Genomic DNA, 27,408 nt, shown 5'->3' on the forward strand with positions numbered 1-27,408 from the left:
CTCTATTCAACAGTACAATAGCATTTCCATGATTATACACATTTTTTGGAAATTCACTTGCCAATCACGTACGGCACCCACCTTGAATTCTTTTTCTATGTTTGCTAATACGGCCAGTTCATTACTGAGTTCTAAAGCCGTCATGACCGGATCCTCACTAGACAAAGACAGATATGCCGGACTGGCAAGACCTTTATAAGCATTAATCCTGGACCTGGAATGGCTAAAAGAGTCATGTTTTTGTTTTTCACTACATTCACAACATTTACAAAAATAGTCATGTGGCCTCTCGATCCTGGCTCCTTTCCTTAGAAGCGTATGAACGATCTCATATTCCTGACAGTGAGCAGCTAAAATGATGGGAGTGATGTCTTGAGAGAACCTTGTCCCGTCTTCATCGTAGGCGTAAAAGTCATCATGTTGGAATTCAGCTTGACTTGGACTTGTGGTGAGCCGCTTCCCTTCAGCAAACGACGGGTGTCCCAGTATAGCCTCGACTATCCTCACATATCCTTTGCTGATGGCTAGAAGTAACGCATCCCCAACCCGGGCCAAGTTTTCTTTCTTAAGTAGAAGTTCTGTAATTTCCAAGTGCTCATTGCCAACAGCTAATTGCAAAGCGTTTTGACCCATGTAATCTACGCAGTTGACATTTAACGCGTGACACTCTTCCATCATTTTTCTAACTACCGGAATGTTACCGTACTCCGCTGCGTCCAAAAAACGTTCTTCCTCTGCTGTAAGGCTGGTGGAACGGTCATTAAACATGTAAGCCGGTCCTCTATTGGCTTGTCTTCTGCCCTTCTCCCTAAGCAATGTTTGCCGTCTATGAGATAACCTATTGTCAGTGGCACGCCTAGGAAGACAAAAAGAAAAAAGAAAATGATCAACAAAGTAATAAAAAAAGCTAAAACCAGTTGCGCCCCAACCAGAAATGTAACACATTTGACTGAGCAAAACCTGTGGTAGGAGCACCAAACTGTTGGGACATTGTGTAGTGGTTACCGGCAGGTGCAACTAGACACATCTCACCAATACTAGCCGTATAAACCTACAATCAGTGAGAGCCACAACCTATATATTACTTTTTTGTGTCATAATTAATGGGAGCGTTCCCCCAAAATCAAGACAGTAGAGGTGATAACGTATGATTAGTAGGAATTCAATGACTGGGAGAGCCACCGACCAGAAGAACAAGGTACCAAAGTCTTAGTGTTGATAGAGCAGTAGTGAGCATGTGCGACCATTCATTGACTATATGAGTGATGGTCGCACATGCTCAGTCCACACGGACTTCAGAACCCTCATTCTCATAAGCTGTGGGGATGCTCCAGTAACTATGCTTTTATCATCTATCCTGTGCATAGGCTATGTTATTTGTTGGACACTTGGATATTTAAGGAGTCTAAAGAATTCAGAAAGCCCCTGTCCCACAGCTGTAATTTATTCACCCTCCCCGGGTCCAGCACCGAGTCTCCACCGCTGCTCCCGGAGTCTATTATTGTCTGACGTCACGTTGACAGCTTTGCAACCAACAACTAAGCTCAATGGCTCTGCCCGGATTGACAGAAGAAGGCACTCCGAGCTGCTGAGCTCACTAATTGGCTGCAGCGCAGTCAATTTGATGTCAGCGCTGCAGACAATAACAGACAATGGATCCGGGGAGGGCTAATTTAGAATAGTTTTGTTTGTTCATCTTGTTTTTTTTGTTTTTTTCAAATCAAACTGCATTTTTTTAATAACTTGTATAGATGAAAATATGCCTGTTTACTTCAAAAACAGTGCCGCTCATGTCCATAGGCTGTGCCTGGCATTACAGCTCAGCTCTACTGAAGTTAGCGGCATTCAGCTACAATACCACACACACTATTTTATTTGTAGGGTATACAGTTATCTTCTACATTTATTATTTTGTGATAATGATTGCATATAGTGTGAAAATTGATAGAGGAGCAGTAGGGTATCCAGAATATAGAAGGCCTCGGAGCAACGATAAAAATAAGGCCCCTTTCAGGAGCAGTTTGACGCTAACTACTCAAAACAGGAAGTCCTGATGCTCAATCTTATTCTCATGACTTGATTAAATCTTCTATTTTCTTATTTCCCAACACTTCAGCAAATGTGGAGATCAAATTACTGTTCCGGTTCTCAACATCACTAAAACCACCAAACCACCGGGGAAGCCACCTAGACTGTCCCATGTGCAAATATGCTATGTACACTCTTATGGACGATTTATTTAGCAAGACCTCTGTACTTAACATAAAACTCCTCTTCCCTTTAAGGTGCAGTGATGTCATCAGCCAGGGTTTCCCCCTTTCTTAGGCAGATGGAAATCTATTCTTTATTATGTATCATATCGCAATCTGTAATTAAAGGGTTATTTTCATCTTCATAAGTGGATGTTATTTTATAGTGCTTGAAAAAGCAAGCACTTTTGCAATTCACTGCTTATTGAAATTTGCAGCCGTTCTTGAGTTATTAACACCTTTGTTTTGTTTACAGCTCAATGCCTAGGAGACCGACCACTGCTGCTGTCTAGCTTGCAAGCACTGCACTGAAGTTGGCCGGGATTAAGAGGTAACAGTGAGCTCCAGCGATTCTGGCCAGCTTCAAAGCAGTGCTTCAAAGCAGTGCTTACGAGCTCAACAGAAAACAATAATGGTCGGTCTCCAAGGTAACGAGCTGTAAACAAATGTGTTTATAACTAAAGAATGGCTGCAAATATTAATAAACGGTAAACTGAAACATTTCTTGTATACAAGTATTATTCGTCAGTATCCATTTACGAAAAAGGAAATAACACTTTAACCAGCTCTTCCTTAGCTTTCCTTTACAAATCCTGACATAAGTATCAAGAAACTAACTGACAAAATAAAGGTTTTGTGATAGTCTGTTGGGAGATACTTATACTGTACGTGTCTATATCTGGCCAACCAGTGGTTGTGATGTGGAATGCAGTGTGTCAAAGGTTTTGCTGGTATGTAAGCACAATTTATTGAATTTGTTTAGTAAAAAGTTGGGCGTCTATAAAGAAAAATCACTTCTGGAATAGAGTTTGGAACAGAAAAAATATAGGAGTGGTTCGAAGCCTATAGGGTATATCTGAAATTAATCTGGTTAAGATAGTAGACTCAACTGCATAATATACAATATCACTCATTTATCTCTGTAGTTACATCTTTTGGATTAAATATATTAAATATATTTAAAATATGATTTTTGGAAAATGCATAAACTATATGGATAAATGTATTAGGACATCTTAATAATTGACTTCAGATTTCCAGAGTATAACATCTGACCCTTCACCCCTGATGTATAACCTCTGGCACCCGCCGTGTCATCTGCCTTTATTAACATGTGGCAGAACGGCCGGTGGAGTAGAGCTCACCAATACCAGCGCGGTCCAGTAATTGAAGCCACCGGGATAAAAAGTCCATTCGTGACATTTCTTCCTCCTAAATCTTACCCCATCACCTTTGAGTGATATTATTGATAGGATAATGGCTAAGTTATTTGCATATAGCTGGAGGGCGGGCCCCTAGGGTCCATTCCCCCTGTGGGCCCCAGACACCCCAGTCCGACCCTGTTGATAAGTGTAAGGAACAGCAGCAATTCAGCCACAAAGTGGAGATCCTGTAATGTTACGGAGCGGGGGGCCGAGTGCGGAGGATCATAGAGCAGAAAAGTCACAATGGACTTCAAGCCTCCTCTGGAATTAACATCAGCACAAACACTGCGCCCCCGCGGGGAGCTTCCCGGCTGAGCAGCTGCATGCAGCCATACATCTCCAAGCACAATGCCGAGCATTGGATGGAGTGGTGTAAAAGTGTCACCGCTGGAGTCTGGAGGAAACGCGTTCTGTGCGGTGATGGATTCACTATCTGGCGTCTGATGGAGGAATCTGGGTTTGGTGATCCCAGGAGAACGTTACCCACGTGACTGCATTGTGCCTGCTGTGGAGATGGTGGAGCAGGGATAATGGTATGAGTTTGTTTCTTAAGGGTCAGCACAGGCTCCTTAGTTCTAGTAAAGCAAAATCCTAATATTTCAACAGAAGACATTTAGAACAATTGATTGTTTCAAAATTTGTTAGAGCAGTTGGAGAAGGCCCTTTTCTGTTGTAGCATGACAGTGCCCCAGTGCACAAACAGGGTCCAGAAAGGCATAGTTGGGGGAGGTCGGTGTTGAAGAACTTGACTTCCACCCAATTTAACACTTTTGGGATGAAATAGAACAGAGATTGTGAGCCCGGACCTCTCTCAAACTTACGTGTCTGACCGCACAAATGCTCTTCTGGTTGAATGGGCAATTCCCAAAGTCATGACAAAAAGAGAATTGGAAGCTGTTAAAACCGAAAAGGGACCATCTGCACATTAATGTCTATGGATGTAGAATGGGAGGTCGTAAAAGCTCTGTAGGTGTAATGTTGAAGGTGCACATACTTTTGCTTGTATAGCGTAGGTCATGAAAGGTGCTGTATACACCAATTCTATGATTAAGTCTATTTGGAAAGTTGCATCAAAATTCTATTTTAGATGCATTGAAACAATTAGAACAATTGGAAAAAGTGCAGCAAAAACTACGAAATACGAAAATTGTCAACCTAAGGAGAACAAAGGGCAAGAAACATTGCTAGTAAACAATTCCGTCAAGTTTTATTCTCATTTCATTTTAACAATTCCTTAATAGATCTGATTGATCGGACATGGCATCCGCTTCAGGAGATGATTTAGGGCCCTATCTGCTTTGTGTAATTGAAGTCTTCTGATGCTTTCCAACATTTAAGAAACCACCGGAGACTAGACGGAGGTGGACATGACTTGGGGATGGGTGGACTGAGAACTCCTGCAGCCTTTGTTTGTATTGCAGTGTAGATTTTAAACAAGAGTGATGTTGCTTTAAGAGGAAGGAGTTTAGATGTTTGTGCCTGGTGTATTACTGTGAGGAGGGTGGGGCTTATATAGGGGAGGCAACTCTGGCTCTCCCTCTTTCTCTCACACGATGGACAGGAGGAAACATTACCCGCCCTCCCGCCCTGTTTATAATCTCTGTCCTTACACTTTTTAATTATTGCTTGTATAATGATAAATGCTTTATTGTATTTTTGAATTTGTCATTGTATATCTTGTACCAGGTTCAATTGTATATTGGCTATAAAGAGTTATTATTTGTGGCAACCTTCTAAGCCCAAGGGAAGGGCAATCCTTCAGCCATGGTTCCCTGGAGGTTTCCTCCACAGGGGGTTTTTCCTCTCCTGAGCGCTGTAGGATGACTCTTTGTGAGTTGGGGGTTTGCCAAGTTTAGTCCCATTAATGCTTTTGCAGGGACTCCTAATTTTTAAGTTTGCAAAAATGATTTAATTATAAAAAAAAAAAAAAGGTGTCAAATGAGACTTGGAATTTATAACCCGTCACGGCTTTGCGGTTTAGGAGTCAGGTGGAAGTTGCAGACAAGTTAAGGTGGACTCATTTTAACTAATAGAGGATGTAAAACCTCATGGTGGTGAGCAGGCTCGGCTTTGGTGGCCAGCCTCAAGGACGTTGTAATGGTAACATCAATCAGGGGCGGGCACAGTGGTTAAGCACAGGAGTGAGGATAATAGGGTCATTGGTGCTCTGAAAGTTTAATGGCTCTGCTTGAATGGCAAGCCAGTGCGTGCCGCCCCTTTATGGCTGTCTGTCCTGGTGCTGTATGTCAGACAGCTGGGGATATCGCAGTACTTGTGAATCCCAATGTACTAGCACTCCACCTGACTCCTACTGTGATTATTTAATCCTGTGATTTGAATAAAAGCTGTGGCCATTTTGACAACCAAAATAATGTGTTTTGTGTATTTATTTTAGTACCTAGGTTTACAGTAGTTATGGTGGTTTTAAGAAGGAGTGGGGTCCATCCCATATCCAAAAGTCATTGCCCCTTCACAGTCATCAGAGGAATATCAATAGATCTGCTGTCTGCTAATAGCATCCGTCCCCTTTGTCATATATTGGCAGGGAGAGACTCATGAAGGTCCTTGTCCATTTTAATTAAGCGAGATCTCCTGCATTTACCCCAATACTGTGGAAATGAGCGACCACTAAAATGTAGAAGCCCCAAGGGAGTCTCATCTACAAGATCCATTAAATGAAGTTGGTAAAAATTGCCATGTACGATCATTTTTTACAATTTCTTCTTAATATTATTGATATTTAAGAGGTTGTCTCAGATTAATAAGCCCTATAAGAGAATATGGACATTATAAAGGGGTAGTACCCAGTAAGCATAGCTGCTGCTATGACAAACATGACACATTTACTGGCTAGCTACTGATCATCTTATCTAATCCAGAGTGCTCCCAAATGCAAGGTGCACAAAACCAACACTTCTTAGTTGGGTTTGCAGGACAGTCCCATGAAAATCAACACTACAGGCAGGAGTGGGTTAACTTCAGCCACTGTTAGTAGATTCAATGATTTAGAAATTCCTGGCAGGCAGTCTAGTCTGATGGCAAAATTGGTGACACCGTAAGGGAAATATAATTATATTCCCACCTACAGGTGCTTCTCACAAAATTAGAATATCATCAAAAAGTTAATTTATTTCAGTTCTTCAATACAAGAAGTGATACTCCTATATTCTATAGAGTCATTACAGAGTGATCTATTTCAAGTGTTTATTTCTGTTAATGTTGATGATTATGGCTTACAGCCAGTGAAAACCCAAAAGTCATTATCTCAGTAAATTAGAATACTTTATAACACCAGCTTGAAAAAATGATTTTAAAATCCAAAATGTTGGCCTACTGAAATGTATGTTCAGTAAATGCACTCAATACTCAGTCAGGGCTCCTTCTGCATCAATTACTGCATCAATGCGGCGTGGCATAGAGGAGATCAGCCTGTGGCACTGCTGAGGGGTTATGGAAGCCCAGGTTGCTTTGATAGCAGCCTTCAGCTTGTCTGCATTGTTGGGTCTGGTGTCTCATCTCCCTCTTGACAATACCACATAGATTCTCTATGGGGTTAAGGTCAGGCGAGTTTGTTGGCCAATCAAGCCCAGTGATACTGTTGTGTGTAAATCAGGTATTGGTACTTTTGGCAGTGTGGACAGGTGCCAAGTCCTGCTGGAGAATGAAATTTCCATCTCCAAAAAGCTTGTCAGCACAGAGAAGCATGAAGTGCTCTAAAATTACCTGGTAGACGGCTGCGCTGACTTTGATCTTGATAAAACACAGTGGACCTACACCAACAGATGACATGGCTCCCCAAACCATCACTGATTGTGGAAACTTCACACTAGACCTCCAGCAGCTTGGATTGTGGCCTCCACTCTTCCTCCAGATTCTGGGACCTTGATTTCCAAATGAAATGCAAAATTTACTTTCCTTGTGGAGTGTGTCAATGACTGCCTTCTGGACATCAGTCAAGTCAGCAGTCTTCCCTACGATTGTGGAGCCTATTCTTGCTGCCAGATAAAGGATTGCATATATGTCTCTATTATGTCAATTTCGTCAATTACAAACTTATTTCTGCTATTAAGATACCAGTTTATTTATTATTTATTTCTTGGTGATATTGCACACTGCAACTCTCTAGCTCCTGTGTTTAACCGTATCCCTGCTGCAAGATACCTTATTACATATACATCTCTGCTGTTCCTGTAGTTAATAGTATTCCTGCTGCACGATATCTGACTGCATATATGTCTCTCCAACACATATGTTTAACTGTATTCCCACTGCGGTATACCTCATTCAAAATAAGAACCTGACACTACTATTCATTCACTATACTATACTGCAGTATTCCTGCTGAAAGATACCCGATTGCGTGTAAAGTATGTCTCTGTTTCTTCTGTGGTTAAAAACATCCCTGTTGCTAAATATCGCATTGCATATATGACTAATATTTTACAAACTGTTCTATGCTAATAAGTAGTGATGAGTGAATATACTCTTTACTCGAGATTTCTCGAGCATGCTCGGGTGACCTCTGAGTATTTTTTAGTGCTCAGATATTTCGTTTTTCTTGCCGCAGCTGAATGATTTACATCTGTTAGCCAATAAGTACATGTGGGGATTCCCTAGCAACCAGGCAACCCCCACATGTACTCACGCTGGCTAACATGTAAATCATTCAGCTGCGGCAAGAAAAACTAAATCTCCCGAGGACACCTGAGCATGCTCGAGTAATCTTGACTAACGAGTATATTCGCTCATCACTACTAATAAGCTTTGATGAATTAAGCTACAAATTACAACTTCATTGTTACTATCAAGGTAGCAGTCTAATTATTTGTTATTGCTTTCACAGTGCTACTGCACACTACAACTCTGTAGCTCCTGTGATTAAAGGTATCCCTGCTACAGGATACCGGATTACATATATGTCTCTGCTACTCCTGTGGTTAACTGTATCCCTGCTACAGGATACCTGATTACATATATGTCTCTGCTACTCCTGTGGTTAACTCTATCCCTGCTACAGGATACCGGATTACATATATGTCTCTGCTACTCCTGTGGTTAACTGTATCCCTGCTACAGGATACCTGCTTACATATATGTCTCTGCTACTCCTGTGGTTAACTGTATCCCTGCTACAGAATACCTGATTACATATATATCTCTGCTACTCCTGTGGTTAACTGTATCCCTGCTACAGAATACCTGATTACATATATATCTCTGCTACTCCTGTGGTTAACTGTATCCCTGCTACAGGATACCTGCTTACATATATGTCTCTGCTACTCCTGTGGTTAACTCTATCCCTGCTACAGAATACCTGATTACATATATGTCTCTGCTACTCCTGTGGTTAACTGTATCCCTGCTACAGGATACCTGCTTACATATATGTCTCTGCTACTCCTGTGGTTAACTGTATCCCTGCTACAGAATACCTGATTACATATATATCTCTGCTACTCCTGTGGTTAACTGTATCCCTGCTACAGGATACCTGCTTACATATATGTCTCTGCTACTCCTGTGGTTAACTGTATCCCTGCTACAGAATACCTGATTACATATATATCTCTGCTACTCCTGTGGTTAACTGTATCCCTGCTACAGGATACCTGATTACATATATGTCTCTGCTACTCCTGTGGTTAACTGTATCCCTGCTACGAGATACCTGATTACATATATGTCTCAGCTACTCCTGTGGTTAACTGTATCCCTGCTACAGGATACTGGATTACATATATGTCTCAGCTCAGGGCCGGCGTCAGCACCCGGCACAGCGGGCAAATGCCGGGGCCTTGGGAAGAAAGGGGGGCCCACTAGCAGCTGGGAGAGCAGAGCAAGAGATAACATGCTCTCTCCGCCCACAAAGTCACTGCTGGCTGCGTTCTCTTAACCCCTATGTGCCAGCTCTGACACAAGCATCTTCTCACTCAGTCAGTGCAGCCAGGCAGGCACACATAGGGGTTAAAAGAAGGCAGCCAGCGTGACTGTTTGTGGGCGGAGAGAGCAGTTCTCTGCTCTGGCCCCTGGCTGGCTGCAGACAGTGCTGCTGAGCTGAACTTATCAGGAAGATTCCGGAGGAGCTAGTCCTACCAGAGTGCAAAGGTATCCAGCAATAATTGCAGTTGGTCCTGTGGCTCAGTCTGCTGCTGTCTGTCTCTGCTGCCTAAAAATGTGGGTGATGTCTGGAGGAGCAGCTGGTGGGGTGCAGCCTGCAGCCACCCAGCTCTCCCAGAACCCCAGAATACATGCATGCTGCACCAAACCTGCACCAATGGGGTAGGAAGAAGCTTAACCCCTTCCCATCTGTATGAAGGTTATTGCTAAACCTGAAATATAACAATCTGACCCGCATAAATGGGGTTAACCAGATGCCAGGAGGAAGGGGAGCTGCTGCCATGTGGGCTGTAGGTTGGGGCCCGTGGCCCCATGCTGGTGACTGGAGGGACTCTGCCCAGTGCTGGCATGTGGGTGATTTCTGCTCCGGAGTCTCAGCTTCTCTCCTCCAGGTCACACTGTGCAGTCACAGCAACATTGGTTGTGTCTGTCCAGGTCCCAGCAGCTGCCACTGCTCCCACCAAGGACATGGCATCACTTAACCCTTCCCCTGCAGCCACCGGCAACAAATCCACATTATTCCTTGATTAAATCAGGTTCCAACCCAATAGAGGAGCAGACATTTCCTGCTGCCATTAGGGTCCGGGAGGGGGTGACATTGGCTGCCCTGCTACTCTGTAGTGGGGGGTGACAAGTGTAACATGGGGTAACGATGAAGGAGAAATGCACAGGATAATAGTGAGAGCGACAGAGGGCAGTGTATGGTATGGAGCAGTCACGGGTGGGCTGCAGGATCCCCCCATACTGTACATGATTGCTCGGGACAGGGAGGCGTTTAATGAGCTTCTAATGACGGGGCACTAATTGGGTCATTAGGGTTTGTGGAAAGGATTCAGCATCAGGTCCCTCATTAATGCCCGAGCGATGTTACTTTGTAGCACAGATCTGTTAGGGCCGCAAAACCAAACAACGTTGTTTATGTAGAAAAGTGTTTGTTTCATAGAAAAACTCAAAACAGAAAAGATTTTCTGATACAACAACGCCCTGCTCACGACACTGCACAGCACCTCTCCTGTATATATACACTGCACAGCACCTTTCCCCCTGTATATATACACTGCACAGCACCTTTCCTCCTGTATGTATACATTGCACAGCACCTCTCCTGTATATATACACTGCACAGCACCTTTCCTCCTGTATATATACACTGCACAGTACCACTCCTCCTGTCCTGTATATATACACTGCAGAATTTACAATAGCTGTCACTCATGTAAGAAGTGAAATCTGGCATTGTACTATACATTTCTCTGCCATATTTGTGCATCATAAATCGGGTATGTGTTAAAGGGGGGGGCCCACTGAGACTCTTTCGCCCGGGGCCCTCAAAAACCTGGAGCCGGCCCTGTCTCAGCTACTCCTGTGGTTAGCTGTATCCCTGCTACAAGATACCTGATTACATATATGTCTCTGCTACTCCTGTGGTTAACTGTATCCCTGCTACAGGATACTGGATTACATATATGTCTCAGCTACTCCTGTGGTTAACTGTATGCCTGCTATAAGATACCTGATTACATATATGTCTCTGCTACTCCTGTGGTTAACTGTATCCCTGCTATAAGATACCTGATTACATATATGTCTCTGTTACTCCTGTTGTTAACTGTATCCCTGCTATAAGATACCTGATTACATATATGTCTCTGCTACTCATGTGGTTAACTGTATCCCTGCTGCAAGATCCCTGATTGCATATATGTCTCGACTATTTCTGTGGTACAAGGACATACTTATCCATTATATAATACCATCAGTGAGTCATCTGATTGGCTCCAAACTTATTCTTCAACAGGACAATGAAACCAAACATATAGCCAATATCATTAAGAACTAGCTTCAGTGAAAAAAAGAACAAGGAGTCCTGTAAATTATAATATAGTCCCCACAGATATAGTCTGTCTGGGATTATGTGAAGATGTAGAAGGATTTACACAAGTGACATCCACAGATCTGTGGTTAGTGTTCTAAGATGTTTGGAGTAACCTCCCTGCCCAGGGCCGGCTCCAGGTTCTCGTGCGCACCTGGGTGAAAGAGTCTCAGTGGGCCCCTTTACCACATACCACAATTCATAATGCACAGTTACAGCAGAGAAATATAGGTATAGCACAATGCCAAAGATTTCACTTCTTACATTACATGAGTGATATCTATTGTAAATTCTTCAATAGGTCAGAAACTGGAAAGTATAGTCCTCCATACAGTATTATGGGCATCACATAATGCTCCATGCAGAATAATGTGCCCCATATATTGCTCCATACAGAATAATCAGCAACATATATTGCTCCATACAGAATAATGAGCAACATATATTGCTCCATACAGTATAATGAGCCACATATAATACTCCATACAGTACAATGAGCCACATATATTGCTCCATACAGTATTATGGGCACCATATGTTGCTCCATTCAGAATAATAGCCCACATATAATGCTCCATACAGTATAATGAGCCCCATATATTGCTTCATACAGAATAATGAGCCCCATATACTGCTCCATACAGTATAATGAGTCCCATGTATTACTCCGTACTGTATAATGGGCCCCATATATTGCTCCATACATAATGAGTCCCATATAATGTTCCATACAGTATAAGATGGGCTCCACATAATGTTCCAGTATATGAAGGGCCCCATATATTGCCCCATATATAGCGGGCCCCATATAATGCTCCATACAGTATAGGATGGGCCCCATAGAGTATAATGAGCCCCATATATTGCTCCATACAGTATAATGAGCCCCAAATAATGGTCCATATAGTATAATAAGCCTCACATAATGCTCAATACAGTATATGATGGGCCCCATATAATGCTCCATATAGAATAGTTCCCATATAATGCTCCACATATAATGGGCCCCATATATAATGCTTCAGTGTATGATTTGCCCATATCATGCTCCATATATAATTGGCCCCATATATGATGCTCCAGAGTATGATGGGCCCATATATGATGCTCCAGTGTATAATGGGCTCCATATATGATGCTCCAGTGTATAATGGCTCCATATATGATGCTCCAGTGTATAAGGAGCTCCATACATGATGGGCCCCATATATGATGCTCCAGTGTATGATGGTCCTCATATATAATGCTCCAAACATAAAAAAATTAAATACTCACCTCTCATCGCTGGCTGCTGCTCTGCTCCGGACTCTTCAGCGACATCATCTTCCAGCTCTCTGAACTGTGACTGCTCAGACAGAGGGCGCACAGATGTGACGTTATCGCTCCCTCTGACCTGAATGTCACAGTCATCAAACGCCGCAGCGGTGGAGCTGGGAGAGGTAAGTATCACAAGTGCCGGGACCCTGATCAAGCGGAGGGGCCCACTCGCGGGTGTCTGCACTAGCACAGACACCGGGCCCCCATAGTGAGCAGGTGTCCCCGACGGCGAGTGGGCCCCCCCAGCCTGCTCAGGGCCCTGTCACTTGCCTGGGTATGCCGGGTGCTGACGCCGGCCCTGGCCCCCATAGTGCGCAAGTGTCCCTGATGGTGATGGGCCCCCCGCCTTCTCAGGGCCCTGGCCTTGCCCAGCTACGCCGGGTACTGACGCCGGCCCTGTCCCTGCCGAATTCCTTTGAAAACTTTGGGCAACAGAAAAGTACCTAGAAAAAGTAATGTTGTTTTGAAGGCAAAGGTCGGTCACACCAAAATGTTTATTTGATTTAGATTTCTCTATTTTTATTCACTTTGCATTTTATTATACTGATAAGAATGAAGACGGATATTATGGTGGGTTTGGCAGCCTGTCAATATCTCCAAAGCAATATTTAAAGGTGTTTTCCCAAAATTGCAAGCTACCCCATTATCTGCCGGTTCAACCTTAAGGTAGATCTTCGTCATGTTAGTGGGGTTCCATCAACCGGCACCACCATCGATCACCTGTTATTTGAATAGGAGCTGATCTGCAGTACTCTGTAATGACCACTAGACAGTGTGATGGAGCACGTGTCCCACTGTTTACATCCAGCCATTACTGGAGCTGGAAGCTGCAGATCAGTGGAAGTGTTGGGTTTTGGACCCCCACCAATCAATATTAAATACATAGCCTAAGAAAAAATGGGGTTCAAAACTTTAAAGGGAGCCTTTTGGAGTAGCCAGTGCAAAGACCATAGAAGCAGATTGTGAACTGATGGACTGTCACAGTGGCCACTGAAATGAGTTGAGCTGGATCCTCTTTTCCATAGTCTTCTACCAATCTGGCTTAAAAAAGGAGATAAAAGGAGGATTTCATTGGAGATATCGTGCCCAACAAACATCTACCCATGTGCTAAAAGGGTACAAGGGCAAAGGACGGCGCATGAAAAATCTATAATTCTATAAATCTATCATTTTGAACTCAACGAATTAATAAATCATAATTTTACCACCATGTTCCGAAAGTTTCTTTTTCAATTAATTTTATAATTATTTTAAGAGGGTATTAAATATTTTATTGGAGATTTATATAGAACAGGTCACAGGACATGTCCATAGGATTATAATGCTTATTGGATTTCTTATTAGGTACTTACCAGACTAAAGAATATGGGCACAGAGCCTCAGAAGAAAGTGCTGGAAAAATTAATTTTATCCTGAATTACAGCTCCGATACATAAACTGTGCAGAAGAGAAATTGTGTCAGTCAGCAATGAACCTACAAGAGCGCAGTCATTCTTTTTCATTTACATTTATGGAACATTTTAGAGGTTTTAGTTGAGTAATAAATCTTCTTATCACGAATAGTTGAGTGCGACTTTACACCCGTTTTGATTACATGTTTTATTTGGGAATCACAACACGGCTAAAATTGGCAATATGAAATATTCATCAACGATAGGAACATTTAAAGTATGGCCATAAAGATCAATCATTGTCTCTTTAAATAGATTTAATATATTAAAATGTGACATACACACATAGTTGCACAAGTACTTGGTTATGTAAATAATGCTGCCATATGGTATGAATAAAAACTATATAGTACACAAATTACCGTACATGCCAAATTAACAACAGACAGGAGACCTCCAATGGCAGCTTAACGAGGAGGTCTGAAACTATTTTTTTTAATTCCTGAATGTCTTCTATTTAACGTAATTTAATAATATAATTTTAATCTTTTCTAACATACCTTAATTAAAAAGTCCTTACCGTTCTCTGTTTAATTTTTCTAACTGCTTTATTTTATTTTTTTTACCAACTTCCTATTTGATGATGCTTCATTTGAGAATTCCCAGTTCATACTGGAATACTCAAACAAGACATCATCAGGGGGCAGTTCGGTTTTGGAAGGGGGTGGTATCCGCTTTCCCTGGGTTCTCTTCTTACAATGTGCACTGACAGTGCGCTCTCTTGTCGGATCGTTACTTATCATCAGAGCCAATGAGGGAGCGCACTGTCACTGCTCTGAGAAGAATATTGCACAGTGACAAGATCCTACTGAGCGTACATCGGAATGGACAACCGATGTAGAGCAGGGACTAGCCCAGCCTCTGAAATTGATGTTACAGATGACAACTCGTTTTCAGGGTGAAGAAAGATTCTGTGGCAGTGCCCGCAGGCTTTGCCCTCTGATGACCTCTCCTTCAGTATCCCAGCATGCACCAGGGATTCTCAAGCAAAGAGTTATCAAACAGGAAGTTGGTAAAAAAATAAAATAAAGCAAAAAAAGAGTAGTGAGGGGACAGTAGGAACTTTTCAATTAAAGCATATTAAAAAAGAGAGGAGATTATTACATTAAATGGATAGACATTTAGGATTTTAAAAAATTAGTTTGAGAAAACCCCTTTAATCCTAATAAAGCAACAGTTAAGTGTAGTGCCCCAAAATCTCTAAAGCTCTGGTCACCAGGGGTGAAGCAAGTCCGTAAAGTCTGTCTCTAGTGACAAATACTGACACGGACTGCAGGAAGTGGGGACTCGTTTCTCGCAAGCTCAAGCGCATCAGTGCCGGTAGTGCTTTAAACATAGCATCACTGCTGCATGAGTGTATGCATCGGCCTTCTCTCTCTTATGCTCCTCTCCTCAATAGTCATTGTAAAAAATGTAAAAAAAAAATTACATTTTTTATCTAATACCCCAGTCAAAGTAATAGTTAATTACCACTAAAATTATTTGGATATTGAAGACAGGTTCTGGTTCACACACATAGATTACAGGAAACCATTCTGGAGGTGGCTGCACTAGGACCAGGGACAGCAGACACAGGACTGGCCGCACTGGGACCAGGAGACCGGGTATAGTTACCCCAGACGTGGTTTCACAATTAAGATTCCACCAAAGCGGTTACAGGAACACGGACAAATTATACTGGACTAATGGGAACACAAGATACGGAATTAACTTTAACAGACTAAGGACGGGGAACCTGGCACCATACAGTTGCGCACACCAACACCACTAAGACTAAACTATAGGGGTTGCTCAGGCACCTCTCTATTGGGAAGGGTGCCTCTTATACAGCATGCCTCCCATCTATTGGTTGGGAGACACCTTGCAGGTGATATCTTTAACTAAATGCCTCCCAGCTGTTAGCTGTGACATTTTGCCATGTCCGTGCACTGCCCTTTTAGGAGCAGGGGAGCACGCACACTAGGCTCACCGCCTGAGCACATTCGGCATGCACAGGGAAGGAGGAGCAAATTGATGAGGACACTGCTATGGCCGGATGGTGTGTAAGCTGGCGTCCCCACATGGTTGGAGGAGGGGAACCATGCGGCGGTGTCGGGAGATGCTACAGTCTATAATCCAGCAATATAGAGAATTGCAAGTTGTTGAGGCAGGGCATGGTAAATAAGCATAAAAAAAACCTTGAAACAGACCATGAGACCAAGTAAATCTGTTCCTTTTAAGTTATACTGTAAACACATATCTTAGACTTGGCAAGGTTGATGTACTTACTATGAAAATTCACGTGGGAATAACTAGACAGTCCTTTATGAATGTTTTACCACCAAGGTATTATAATGGGCATTTTAGGAGTCCAGTTCCAGCTTCCTGTTCTTCATTTCTGCATTTTACAGCCATTCCGACATTGATTTCCACAGCAAGTACACTAGCGTCATCAGGTCTAAGAAATTTTTCATTAATGTATGCAGTTTATATTGTGAAATCCAGGTTACAGACCTGCTTTAGCCATTGGTGCAATAATATAAACATAAGCAGGATAAAAAAAAAAACTCAAAAAAATCACATCAGCTCACCACATCGTGATAAGAAGGCAATCCTGTAGGGTGCAATGAAAAATGTTATATGTTATAAAATCATCATTTATTAAATTATTAAAAATAATAATTGAGAGGAACAAAATAGAAACTCTCGGCCCACGCGTTTTGAGCACCAAGGCTGTAAATCATAGCTAAGTGCTCGAAACGCATAGGAAGAGTGTTTATATTTTATTCCTATTATTTTTAAAGAGTTAATCAATAAATGATGTTTTTGTAATATTTTTCATTGCGGTTGCTGCCAACCTGTTTCTCTACATATTGATGCAAAGATGCATTCATTTTACATTACCCATTTTTATTATTTCTATTAATTATTCAAATGGCATTTTTTGCTGATGACGGTGTAAGTTATGCTAATTTTTTTGTATTTTGCTCTCAAATGTGTTATCAATGTCTTTCTTGCTGATAAGGAAATGGAGACCAAATGACGATATTCACATCAGCTGGGAATATCGCTCTGTATCTCATTTTCACCGCCCATCAGGCAGCCCTATTAGATGAATACATGAATGATGGCTGCATGTAGATACACATCTGTCACCTCGAACCTGGAGCTTTCATTTCTCCATCATTTTCAATACAAATTCCCCTGCTCCCCGTCAGACCACAATCAGTCATTGACTACACAATCTATCATCTTAGCGGCGCCGTCATTCCAATAAAGACCTTCGGGAGGAAGACATACCGGCTCCCTTCTTTGTATAATAGCACATTTGTTGTGTGACGGAGAGGACATGGGAGTTATACACTTTTTTGTGGGCAATTTTTTGTCATTTTGCATCCTGTGCAAAATTTTGATTATTAGAATAAGCCAGGTTTCACACTTCCATGTTTTGAGGTTGGTACATGGCGTGGTCATGAGTTTCTTGACCCGATCTCCACAGCCTCATGGGTCTATCTAAGAAGCTGTCGAGGACGGAACAACAGACACATGGTGCTTGGATCTTGTCTTCATCAACAGCTGCAAATCCTCTATATTTAACTAGATGCCGATGGAAAGGATTCTTGTGAACCCTTGTACAAACATCATCCTGACCATCCTACATTAAATCTGTGCCCAATGGAACTCCTGGAGATGCCCTGGACTGCCCCCAAAAAGACTATTTAGGTTGTGGTTTTACCAAGACAAGCCCTTTTTGCAATTCGCTTTCCGAAACTGTTCCGGCAAATAAATAGGACTGTTGGTAAGAATGCCAAACCTTTATGTTATAGAGTATAACAGCTGGTAGTCTGACCACTGGGACCATCACAACTCTGAATGAAGAAGGAATGTATGTCCATCTATCTATCTACAACACTGGATCTATAGTGCACATACATGACCAACACTCCCATGACCGTAAATGGAGTGGTCAAACCTGTGCAACACCACTCCAATTCTGTGATGAAACGAAGACCTCAATTGTCATGATTAATGGAGAGCCCATTGGTTGGCCCTTCAGCGATCATAAATTTATCACCTAACATGTTTCCCCAAAAATAAGACCTACTCCGAAATTAAGTCCTAGCATGATTTTACAGGATTTTTTGGAAAATGCTTAAATTGTAAGTCATATTCCAAAAATAAGCTCTAGTTACAGTCAGGGCCATCATTGGAGAGCGGGAGTAAACTGGGCAATTGTCGAGGGCCCCCACTCTCTTAGGGGCCCCCCAGCATTTTTATTCTGATGCCAAGACTGCTTAAGGACCTTTGGTCAATCAAAGTAGCTGTAGGAGAAATGAGCGAAAAATAGGGTCTTATCGGAGAGACAAAATAAATTTCATGCTAATCTGATCAATCTGTTAGGAAGGCATGTAATGCTTAGACATCTGCAGCAGATCCACGGGTCAGCAAGTGACCATCAGACATCTAAGACAAAGGGATTAGTGAACGGTTTCCACGCTGGTGAAAGTATTGAGACGTATATTCCAGTAAAAGTTGAAAAAGGTGGTGGTTTATCCTATGCGTTTCGAAGTAGAGCTACTTCTTCTTCAGGAAAGACCACATGTATAATGTTACATGTGGTCTTTCTTGAAGAAAAAGTAACTGTACTTCGAAACGTGTGAAATAAACCATTACCTTATTGAACTTTTACTGGGATATAAGTCTCAATACATTCAGCAGCGCAGACACAGTCTACTAATCGCTTTGTCTTAAATAAGGACCTTTGGTGACATCACACTCATATGACCATGATTTCACCAAAGGTCCTCTAACTACGGGAGTGTATATGCAGTGTGTGTGTGTGTGTGTGTGTGTCAAGTGTGTGTGCACTGTGTGGGTAATCACATGATTATAGTTGAATAAATTGAGTTTTTTGGTTCAAGAATAAATGTGGATTGTTATTTATGGGGAAAAATAAGACATCCCCTGAAAATAAGTCCTAACCTTCCTTTTTCATGGATACATGATATATCCTGTAAATAGGTGATAAATGTTGTCTGTGGGATCTCTCATATATGATAATTGACCTGAATTTTTAGAGATTATCTAAATTTTTTGGAAACAATCAAATCAATACAATTAAATTTACAGAAAGAAAAGGGGTTACATATACCCTGCTCACCATTGGGCAATTCTGATGGAGCTATGGTGGACCTGGGAATAAAACGTCCCTAAGTTACCAATAGAAAATGTTGGTAAGTTTAATGTGCCCTTTAAGCACAAGAGCAGATTTTAGAACCTGCAACATGTAGATAGGGGTGGCACTGTTTTGGAAGAAAGCAGCCATGTTTGTGTAAGCGGATACACCAGGCAGGGATCAACAGTGCACTGCTACAAATTTACTTAACAGGAATAATACAATAAAGATTATTATTGCAAGTAAATTACATGAACAAAGCATTCACAATACTATTCACAGGCCATTATATATACAGATATACATTAGTTAATGCACAACATGAAATATGACTTCAATGAAAGTTCAGGATTTATGGTCAACTTCTGTCTGGCATGGAGGTGACAAGCGCTGTATTGGTGGGAACAGTCACCAAGGCGCCTCTGCGACTAACCGGCCCCTGACAAGGGTCGCTGCTCTGTCTCACTAACCACACGATTTCCTAAAGTTTATCAGCTCTCTCTGAGCGGCTTTAGCGTCAGCCAGACCACATCTGGCCTTTAGTCCTTCTTCTGCCCACGTCCGGAACTGTAAGTCTCTGCTGAAAGTGACGGCCCGTCTCACACGTCGCCTCCAATCACCAGCCCTGGCTTGGGTCCCTGGCTGGATATCTCTTCGGTTCTTGACCACCAATGAATGTCTTCTTGGCCCATATTGATGGGGTCTGGTCCTTGGCTGTTGACCAGCATTATTTGGGTCTTCAGTGCTTGTCCATCAATGGGTGAAGTCTGGACCTTGACTGGTGTAGCTCTGGTCTTCGGTGCTTGACCGTCGTTGTCTGAGTCTGAGCTTTGCTGGTACACGCGGCTGCTGGAGCTGCAGCAGGAGCAACTATCACTACCCTTGGCATCAAATTTTCTCTCCTTTTGGCACGCTGGCCTTTTTCTATCCAAGGCTGGCTTCATCATCGTCACCTGACCGGGACCACTAGCTAATTCCGTCCCTCCTGCAACTACTCTCCTTCGGATCAGTTCTGCAGGGTTTTGTTCAAACCTGGAAGCCGCATGGCGTAGCAGCGTTTTATCCCCTGTGCTCCATTCTCCTACATTTGTTTTATAATCCTGAACTACTTCTTTAGTTTCAAGAGGAGTAAAATCAATGTAACGGAAATAAAAAGCTCATTATTTGTATACATAGAATAAGTGAGATTGAATATAATCTAGAAATACTAATTAGGATACATACCAGCAAACCACATTGTGCACTAGGAGAAGACTGAGAATAAATATCAGTTTAATTAAACTTATGCCTAATTAGAAAAAAAATCACTCTCTTTATATGATCTTATTTTCCGCTAATTATATGATGAAATGAAGCTTTGCGGTGGGAGAAAAATTATCACAACGGAAATGTAATAACATTGTAGAAATTATAGCAGATACATTGAGAATTTTTTTTAACAACGTGATCATAATTACATTAACATTTAATTAAAAATTTGTAGTAATGAGGGAAATATTTACCGTCAGTACTGCCCTCGGCTCTTCATGACTGTAGCTAATGAAATCTGAAAAGGTGTCTCAGATTTATTATACCCTTTATACCCTTTGCTTAAAAGCCCATGAAATATTATTTGGAGAAACAAAGCCTGTTGGTTCACAGTAAATTAAGCACTCTACAAGGCCAAAATAATACTGCCTACATAATAATGCCTCACTGTGCCCATAAAATAATGCTGGAATAAAAAAAAATATAACAGATCCCAACTAATAGTGGTGTTAATACCATACCTATTGTCATTGTGTAGGTAAAATAACAAAATTTAAAGTATAGGATAAATAGTGTATGGTGAGTAACGATGATCGAACGCGAGGAAGACGCCTGGATGCATTTCTGAGTCTACTGTTCACTGCTGGTGGTAATTACTGTAAAATAAATAAATAGCTTAAAAAATGATGTGGAGTCCCCTCCTCCATTTTTGATAACTAGCCAAGGGAACGCAGACATCTGGGAGCTGATATATCAGGCTGGGGAGGTCCATAGATGTTGGCCCCTTCCCAGCCTAAAAATACCTGCATGCAGCCACACAGAATTGGTGCATCCAGTTCTGGTGCTTTGCCTGGCTCTTCCCGATTGCCCTGGCAATCAAAGTAGTATTTTTTTAGGTTGATGTCAGCTGTGTAATGTCAGATGGCATGAAGCCCAGGAGTTAGTAATGGAGAGGTGTCTATCAGACAGAATTTAATGGATGCTCCAATTCTGGGGTGGCTGCTGAATGGTATTTTAGGCTGGGAAGGGGGCCAATATCCATTGACCTTCCCAGCCTAATAACATCAGCCCCTGGCTGTCTGCTTTATCTTGGCTGGTTATCAAAAATAGGGGGACCCCGCATCATTTTTTAAAATTAATTATTTACTTAATAGGTTATAAAAGATTAGAAATACCCTTTCATAAGACCCAATTACTTGATGCAGCCAGCCAATCCCAGTATTGCCAGTAGCCAACTTGGCTATGGCATTAGCATGTATGACAAGCAATCCCCGCATGTTTATTGACTGTCTAACAGCCGAGAAAACATGTGGGCCCTGGACTCGAACATGGTGCTTAAGCACTCATGATACTCGATACATGATACTCGATCGAGTACCGAGCGTGCCTGAGCACCATGATGCACAATCAAGTATCAAGCAGTGACGAGCATGTTCGCTCATCACTAATGGTGATATATGGTGAAGGTCAATGGGTAAGTGCCCCTTAGAGATAAGTGGATCGACCCGGCGACTGAGTCCAACTCGAATGTCCTGAAATACATGGCTTCAGACAAATTTGATAATTTTGAGATTCGATTTACAGTCCAAGAAAAAAAAATTACCGGGCACAATTTCCCACACTGGTGAAGCATCAGAGAGCAGGAAAACATAATTTTGCATTGCTGCATGGCCTCTCCATAATGCCCTCCAGCTATTACATCTAGTGATTATCATACCTTGTACAGTGGTGGTCAGTACCTGGATACAGATCAACAGCTCACATTGGAGCATAGCTTTTATGTCAGAGTCACTTCCCATCTCCAAAGTCACTGGGTAAATAACTCTCTCCTGTAGAGTGTAAACTCTTATGGTCAGCGAGGTTCTCTCTCTCCTGTAGAGTGTAAGCTCTTATTGTCAGCAGGCCCATCTCTCTTTCCTGTAGAGTGTATGCTCTTATGGTCAGCGAGGTCCTCTCTCTCCTGTAGAGTGTAAGCTGTTATGGTCAGCGGGGTCCTCTCTCTCCTGTAGAGTGTAAGCTCTTATGGTCAGTGGAGTCCTCTCTCCTGTACAGTGTAAGCTGTTATGGTCAGTGGGGTCATCTCTCTCCTGTAGAGTGTAAGCTCTTATGGTCAGCGGAGTCCTCTCTCCTGTAGAGTGTAAGCTGTTATGGTCAGTGGGGTCCTCTCTCTCCTGTAGAGTGTAAGCTGTTATGGTCAGCGAGGTCCTCTCTCTCTCCTGTACAGTGTAAGCTCTTATGGTCAGCGGAGTACTCTCTCCTGTAGAGTGTAAGCTGTTATGGTCAGCGGGGTCCTCTCTCTCCTGTAGAGTGTAAGCTCTTATGGTCAGCGGAGTCCTCTCTCCTGTACAGTGTAAGCTCTTATGGTCAGTGGGGTCCTCTCTCTCCTGTAGAGTGTAAGCTCTTATGGTCAGCGGAGTCCTCTCTCCTGTAGAGTGTAAGCTGTTATGGTCAGCAGAGTCCTCTCTCTCCTGTAGAGTGTAAGCTGTTATGGTCAGCAGGGTCCTCGTTCTTCTCCCCTACATGTAATTTCTGAGAAATTACAAGCTTTCTAGCATTGAGATCTACGGAATTTTATTTCCCGCAAATCAAATTTTCTGGGAAAATTTGTCAAAGTTGGCAAATTTGAATATACTCGTCTCTAATTATAAGGATAGAGGAGATAACTACATCAGCATCACTGAAGACCCCTATACACATTAGATACCTGCAAACCGAACAATTATAGATATAACAGAATGATGATAAACTATAAGCAACTGAAGATCCAGTGAAATGATTGTCCGATATCTGTCACACAGGTACCGAGACAAATCAATCTCAATAAGGGGATAGGTGGAGAAGACTCAATTTTTATCATATAGGTCAAATCAAATAAGCATATTCAGCTATATCAAGAGAATGTACTTCATCAGCTTCTTACTGAGGTCTACATAAAAAAGAGGCCCCCTGTGGAAGACCAGCAAGTGAGCTCCTTGCCCCTTTTTAGGGGACAAATGATCATCATAGAGTTCTTCTCTGATGACTTTTTATCAAATCTCTCACTAATTATTATTTATTGATTATTAGAGCGCCATTTATTCCATGGCGCTTTACATGTGAGGAGGGGTATACATAATAAAAACAAGTACAATAATCATAAACAATACAAGTCATAACTGGTACAGGAGGAGAGAGGACCCTGCCCGCGAAGGCTCACAATCTACAAGGGATGGGTGAGGATACAGTAGGTGAGCGTACTAATGTGCCAATCTCAGTACAAATACAATAGCCTGACATTTCCTGTTTGGTGCAGATGACTGGTCAGCTTTGCTGTACAGACTGGGATGGGATGAACAGAGTCATCTCATTATCATTAAAGGGGCAGTGAGCTGATGACCGAGCTATTGTACTGCTGAAAGCCTAGATAAAAGGTCCCCATGGACATTAGATCATTTAAGCGAAAGCAATTTCTCCCGACTCCCCGATATACAAGAACACTTGACTCAGCCCAGCACTCCATCTTCTCTGATTCGGCCAGCTTCAGTATTATGTGTATGGGGGCCTTAAAATATAAGCCAATGAGGACTGTCAGGTGGTCACAGTAACAGGAAAGGATCATTTGGATCTGTCAAAATACAGCAGCTCTACCATGTTGAGGGCATCTGGCGATCAAGTAATGGGTCCAGGTGAGATAGCAAAAATAATACTGCTTCTATTCCATATGTTAACACTGTATATACCCATTTCAAACAGATGGGTAATTGAAACCTCTATATAAATGGAGAAATTAACAAAAGACACTATAGTTACAAATGTAAGTCAATTAATAAAGCGCCATTAGGTAAATTATATTGCCACTATAGGCCATTAGCTCTAGCATAAAATGGGTCACACAGGGGTCAGCTCATTGATTATAATGGCAAGAGTTTCCTCTCATCACACAATTATTCTGCTGATGGATCCTATTGCTCACTTGAACTTTTCTATTTGTATTCTGTGCAGCATGATGATTCATGTTCCCTATCAGTACATTTAAAACACCACTTCAGCATGGTTTTTTTTCAGCGCTGGAGTGGAGCTTTAATTGTTCATCCCCTTTCCTCGTCCTTATAGTCATCTTCTGCCTTTGGAAGTCAAAAGCTACAACACAAGGTCTCAATGCAAGTCTATGAGAGCCTGGTCCTACAGTAATTAAAACCGCCACAGGCTAATGGGTGGAGTGCTCAGACTGCAGGCACCATGGTACAGAGGAGAGGGAGCGGAGTAGATTGATATATAGTTCTGTGAGAAAAGATTCAGTATAACCTCAGTTTTCATCATTTAATCTTCTGCCCCTTCTGGGAGTTTCAATCCAGTGGGCCGTCCTGACAGTGATTGACAGCTATCTCCGCATGCACACTTATACAAAGAAAGCTGTCGATCACAGATAGGACCGCCCACTGGACCCAAAATCCCCCCAAAATCAGAGGATTAAATGATGAAAACACAGATCATACTGAATCTTTTTTTTTTTCACAAACCATATATTAAACTACTCAGCTCCTGATCTTTAAAACGGTGCCCGCAGATTGGACAGCATTTTCATGGTGACCGGTTCCTATTAATATATTATATGCTTTATTAATTAAAACTGGGGCCAGTTTTTAGATACCAGGCAAGAGTAGCAGACAAGCTTCCTATGGCTGTTTGACTGACTTGATAGATCCCATAGTCACCCGGCAGCAATGGTACATGTGTACCCCTCTCACAAACCCAGTGTACTATTCAAGCAAGAGAAAGTCCAGGTCTACACGGTTTGTGTACAGCAAAATGAAGATCGCAAGAAATATTGAAATTAATGGCTGTCAAAGAGGTTCAGAAAAATATTGCAATTATACATTTTGTTATACATTTGTTTAATTCCTTTGTATTGAAAAACACAAACAGAGAAAAAAAGCAAATTGGAGATAATTTCACTCAAAATAATAAAAATGAGCCATATAAAATTTATTAGCACCCTCAACTTAATATTTGGCTGCACTCCCATTGGAATAAATGACTGCAATCAATTGCTTCCTATAACCATCAACAAGCTTCTTACACCTCTCAACTGGAATTTTGGACAACTTTTTTTGCAAACTTCTCCAGGTCTCTCACATTTGAAGGCATTTCCTCTCAACAGTAATTATAAGATCTCTCCACGGGTGTTCAATAGGATTTAGATTCAGACATTGCTGGCCAATGACAATTCAGAACTCTCCAGCGCTTTGATTCCTTCCATTTCAGGGTGCTTCTTGATGTATGTTTGGGGTCATTGTCCTGCTTGAAGACCCATGACCTAGAATGCAAAGATGGCTTTCTTCAGATTTCATGATGCCTTGCACACAGTCAAGAAACCCAGTTCCAGAAGCAAGAGAATAACCAAAAAGCATCTTTGATCCTCCACCATATTTGACTGTAGGTACTGTGTTCTTTTCTTTATAGGCGTCATTCCATTTTAAGTAAACAGTAGAATGATGTGCTTTAGCAAAAAGTTTTGTCCTAGTCTCATCTGTCCACAGGATGCTTTCCCAGAAGGATATGGCTTACTCATGTACATTTTGGCAAACTGCAGTCTAGCTTTTTTCTGTCTCTGTGTCAGTGGAGTGCCTGCTAGGACCGTGGGGTACTCGGTACCTGGACAGTTCTGTTCTTAAAGGGGTGATCACGATGGCAGTGACCCGGTCCGTGACCCTGGGCATCAAGTTAAAGGGGATTAATCGAAATGGGAATAAAGTCTAATGTAATGTTCGTGACGCCACCATTGCTATTCGGCCAACAATGGCTGAAACTTCTTAAAGGGGTCCTCTGGGGTTGATGGTATTGCAGCAGAGTTGGTATAGCTCTCCACAGGTAAAGCTTAGTCTCCAGGGCTCCCGGTGTGGTTGGGAAGGATGATAGATGATGAAGTGCAGGAAAGAATTGGAGGACACAAGGTTGCAGTCTCTTTACTTTTTACTGATGAAGTTCCGGTACAGGTTACAGGTAATCTTTGGAATCCGGGCAGCCTGGAAGAGATTCAGAATTCCCCTAACCAGGTGGGGTTGGAGGCCTTCCTTACTGCGCTGTGTTCTCTGTTCCTTGTTGCCTGAGGCTTCACACAAGGTCCTCTCTCAATCTATCCCTTTAGGTGGACACTACCCACATGGCAGGCAACTCAAGCTTTTTTACAGGTGTCCCTTCTCGTGGTGACTCCAGGCTCTAATCTGATGCTGTGCCTTTGGGTGTAATGGTGGCTAAGAGACTTGGAATCTCCTGCCTGCCGGTTGCCGCTGTGGGGCATACAGTTCCTTCAACAACTTTGGACTTCCGGCATCCGGTTTCTTGCGCTTGAATCTGGAGGGAGCCTAGTCGCTGCTCCACTCCAGTTTCTCTCTCCTCCTGTGCTCCTTCTCTCCTCACTATCTCCTGTAATCTGCTCTAACTCCTCCTCTAGCCAGAATATATATAGGCTAGCTACCCTGAAACCGAGTCTAGAGCTCCCCCTTCTAGTCTGGCATCAGATGTGTTGTATGCAGGTGTTACCTGCCAAGGGGATCCTTCTCGCTTCCAGGCATGTCATCACCCTCCCCGTGAGCAAGGCAATACCACTGTGGCAGCTGGACTCCTGGGGTGTCACATCAGTAGTGGGGTCCTCCTGGGTCTCCTGCCATAGAGTTTCATTTTAAATGTTGACGGATAGTTATCACTGACACTGATGTACCCTGAGCTTGCAGGACAGCTTAAATTTCTTTGGAACTTGATTGATAATGCTTATCCACCATCTGAACTATCCTGCATTGAAACCTTCCAT

The 27,408-nt window shown here is 42.3% G+C and overlaps 1 protein-coding gene across 1 annotated transcript in view; it reads right to left on the reverse strand.

Moving 5' to 3' along the window:
• TRPC6 (transient receptor potential cation channel subfamily C member 6) overlaps positions 1-27,408 on the reverse strand; it is a 250,146-nt gene that overhangs the window by 137,381 nt on the left and 85,357 nt on the right. Inside the window, exon 2 of the mRNA XM_069759187.1 lies at positions 82-856. Within this exon, the coding sequence (XP_069615288.1) occupies positions 82-856 (775 nt within the window). The remainder of the gene's footprint in view (positions 1-81; positions 857-27,408) is intronic.

This window comes from Ranitomeya imitator, chromosome 3 (genome assembly GCF_032444005.1).
Source record: "Ranitomeya imitator isolate aRanImi1 chromosome 3, aRanImi1.pri, whole genome shotgun sequence".
Lineage (NCBI taxonomy): Eukaryota > Metazoa > Chordata > Amphibia > Anura > Dendrobatidae > Ranitomeya > Ranitomeya imitator.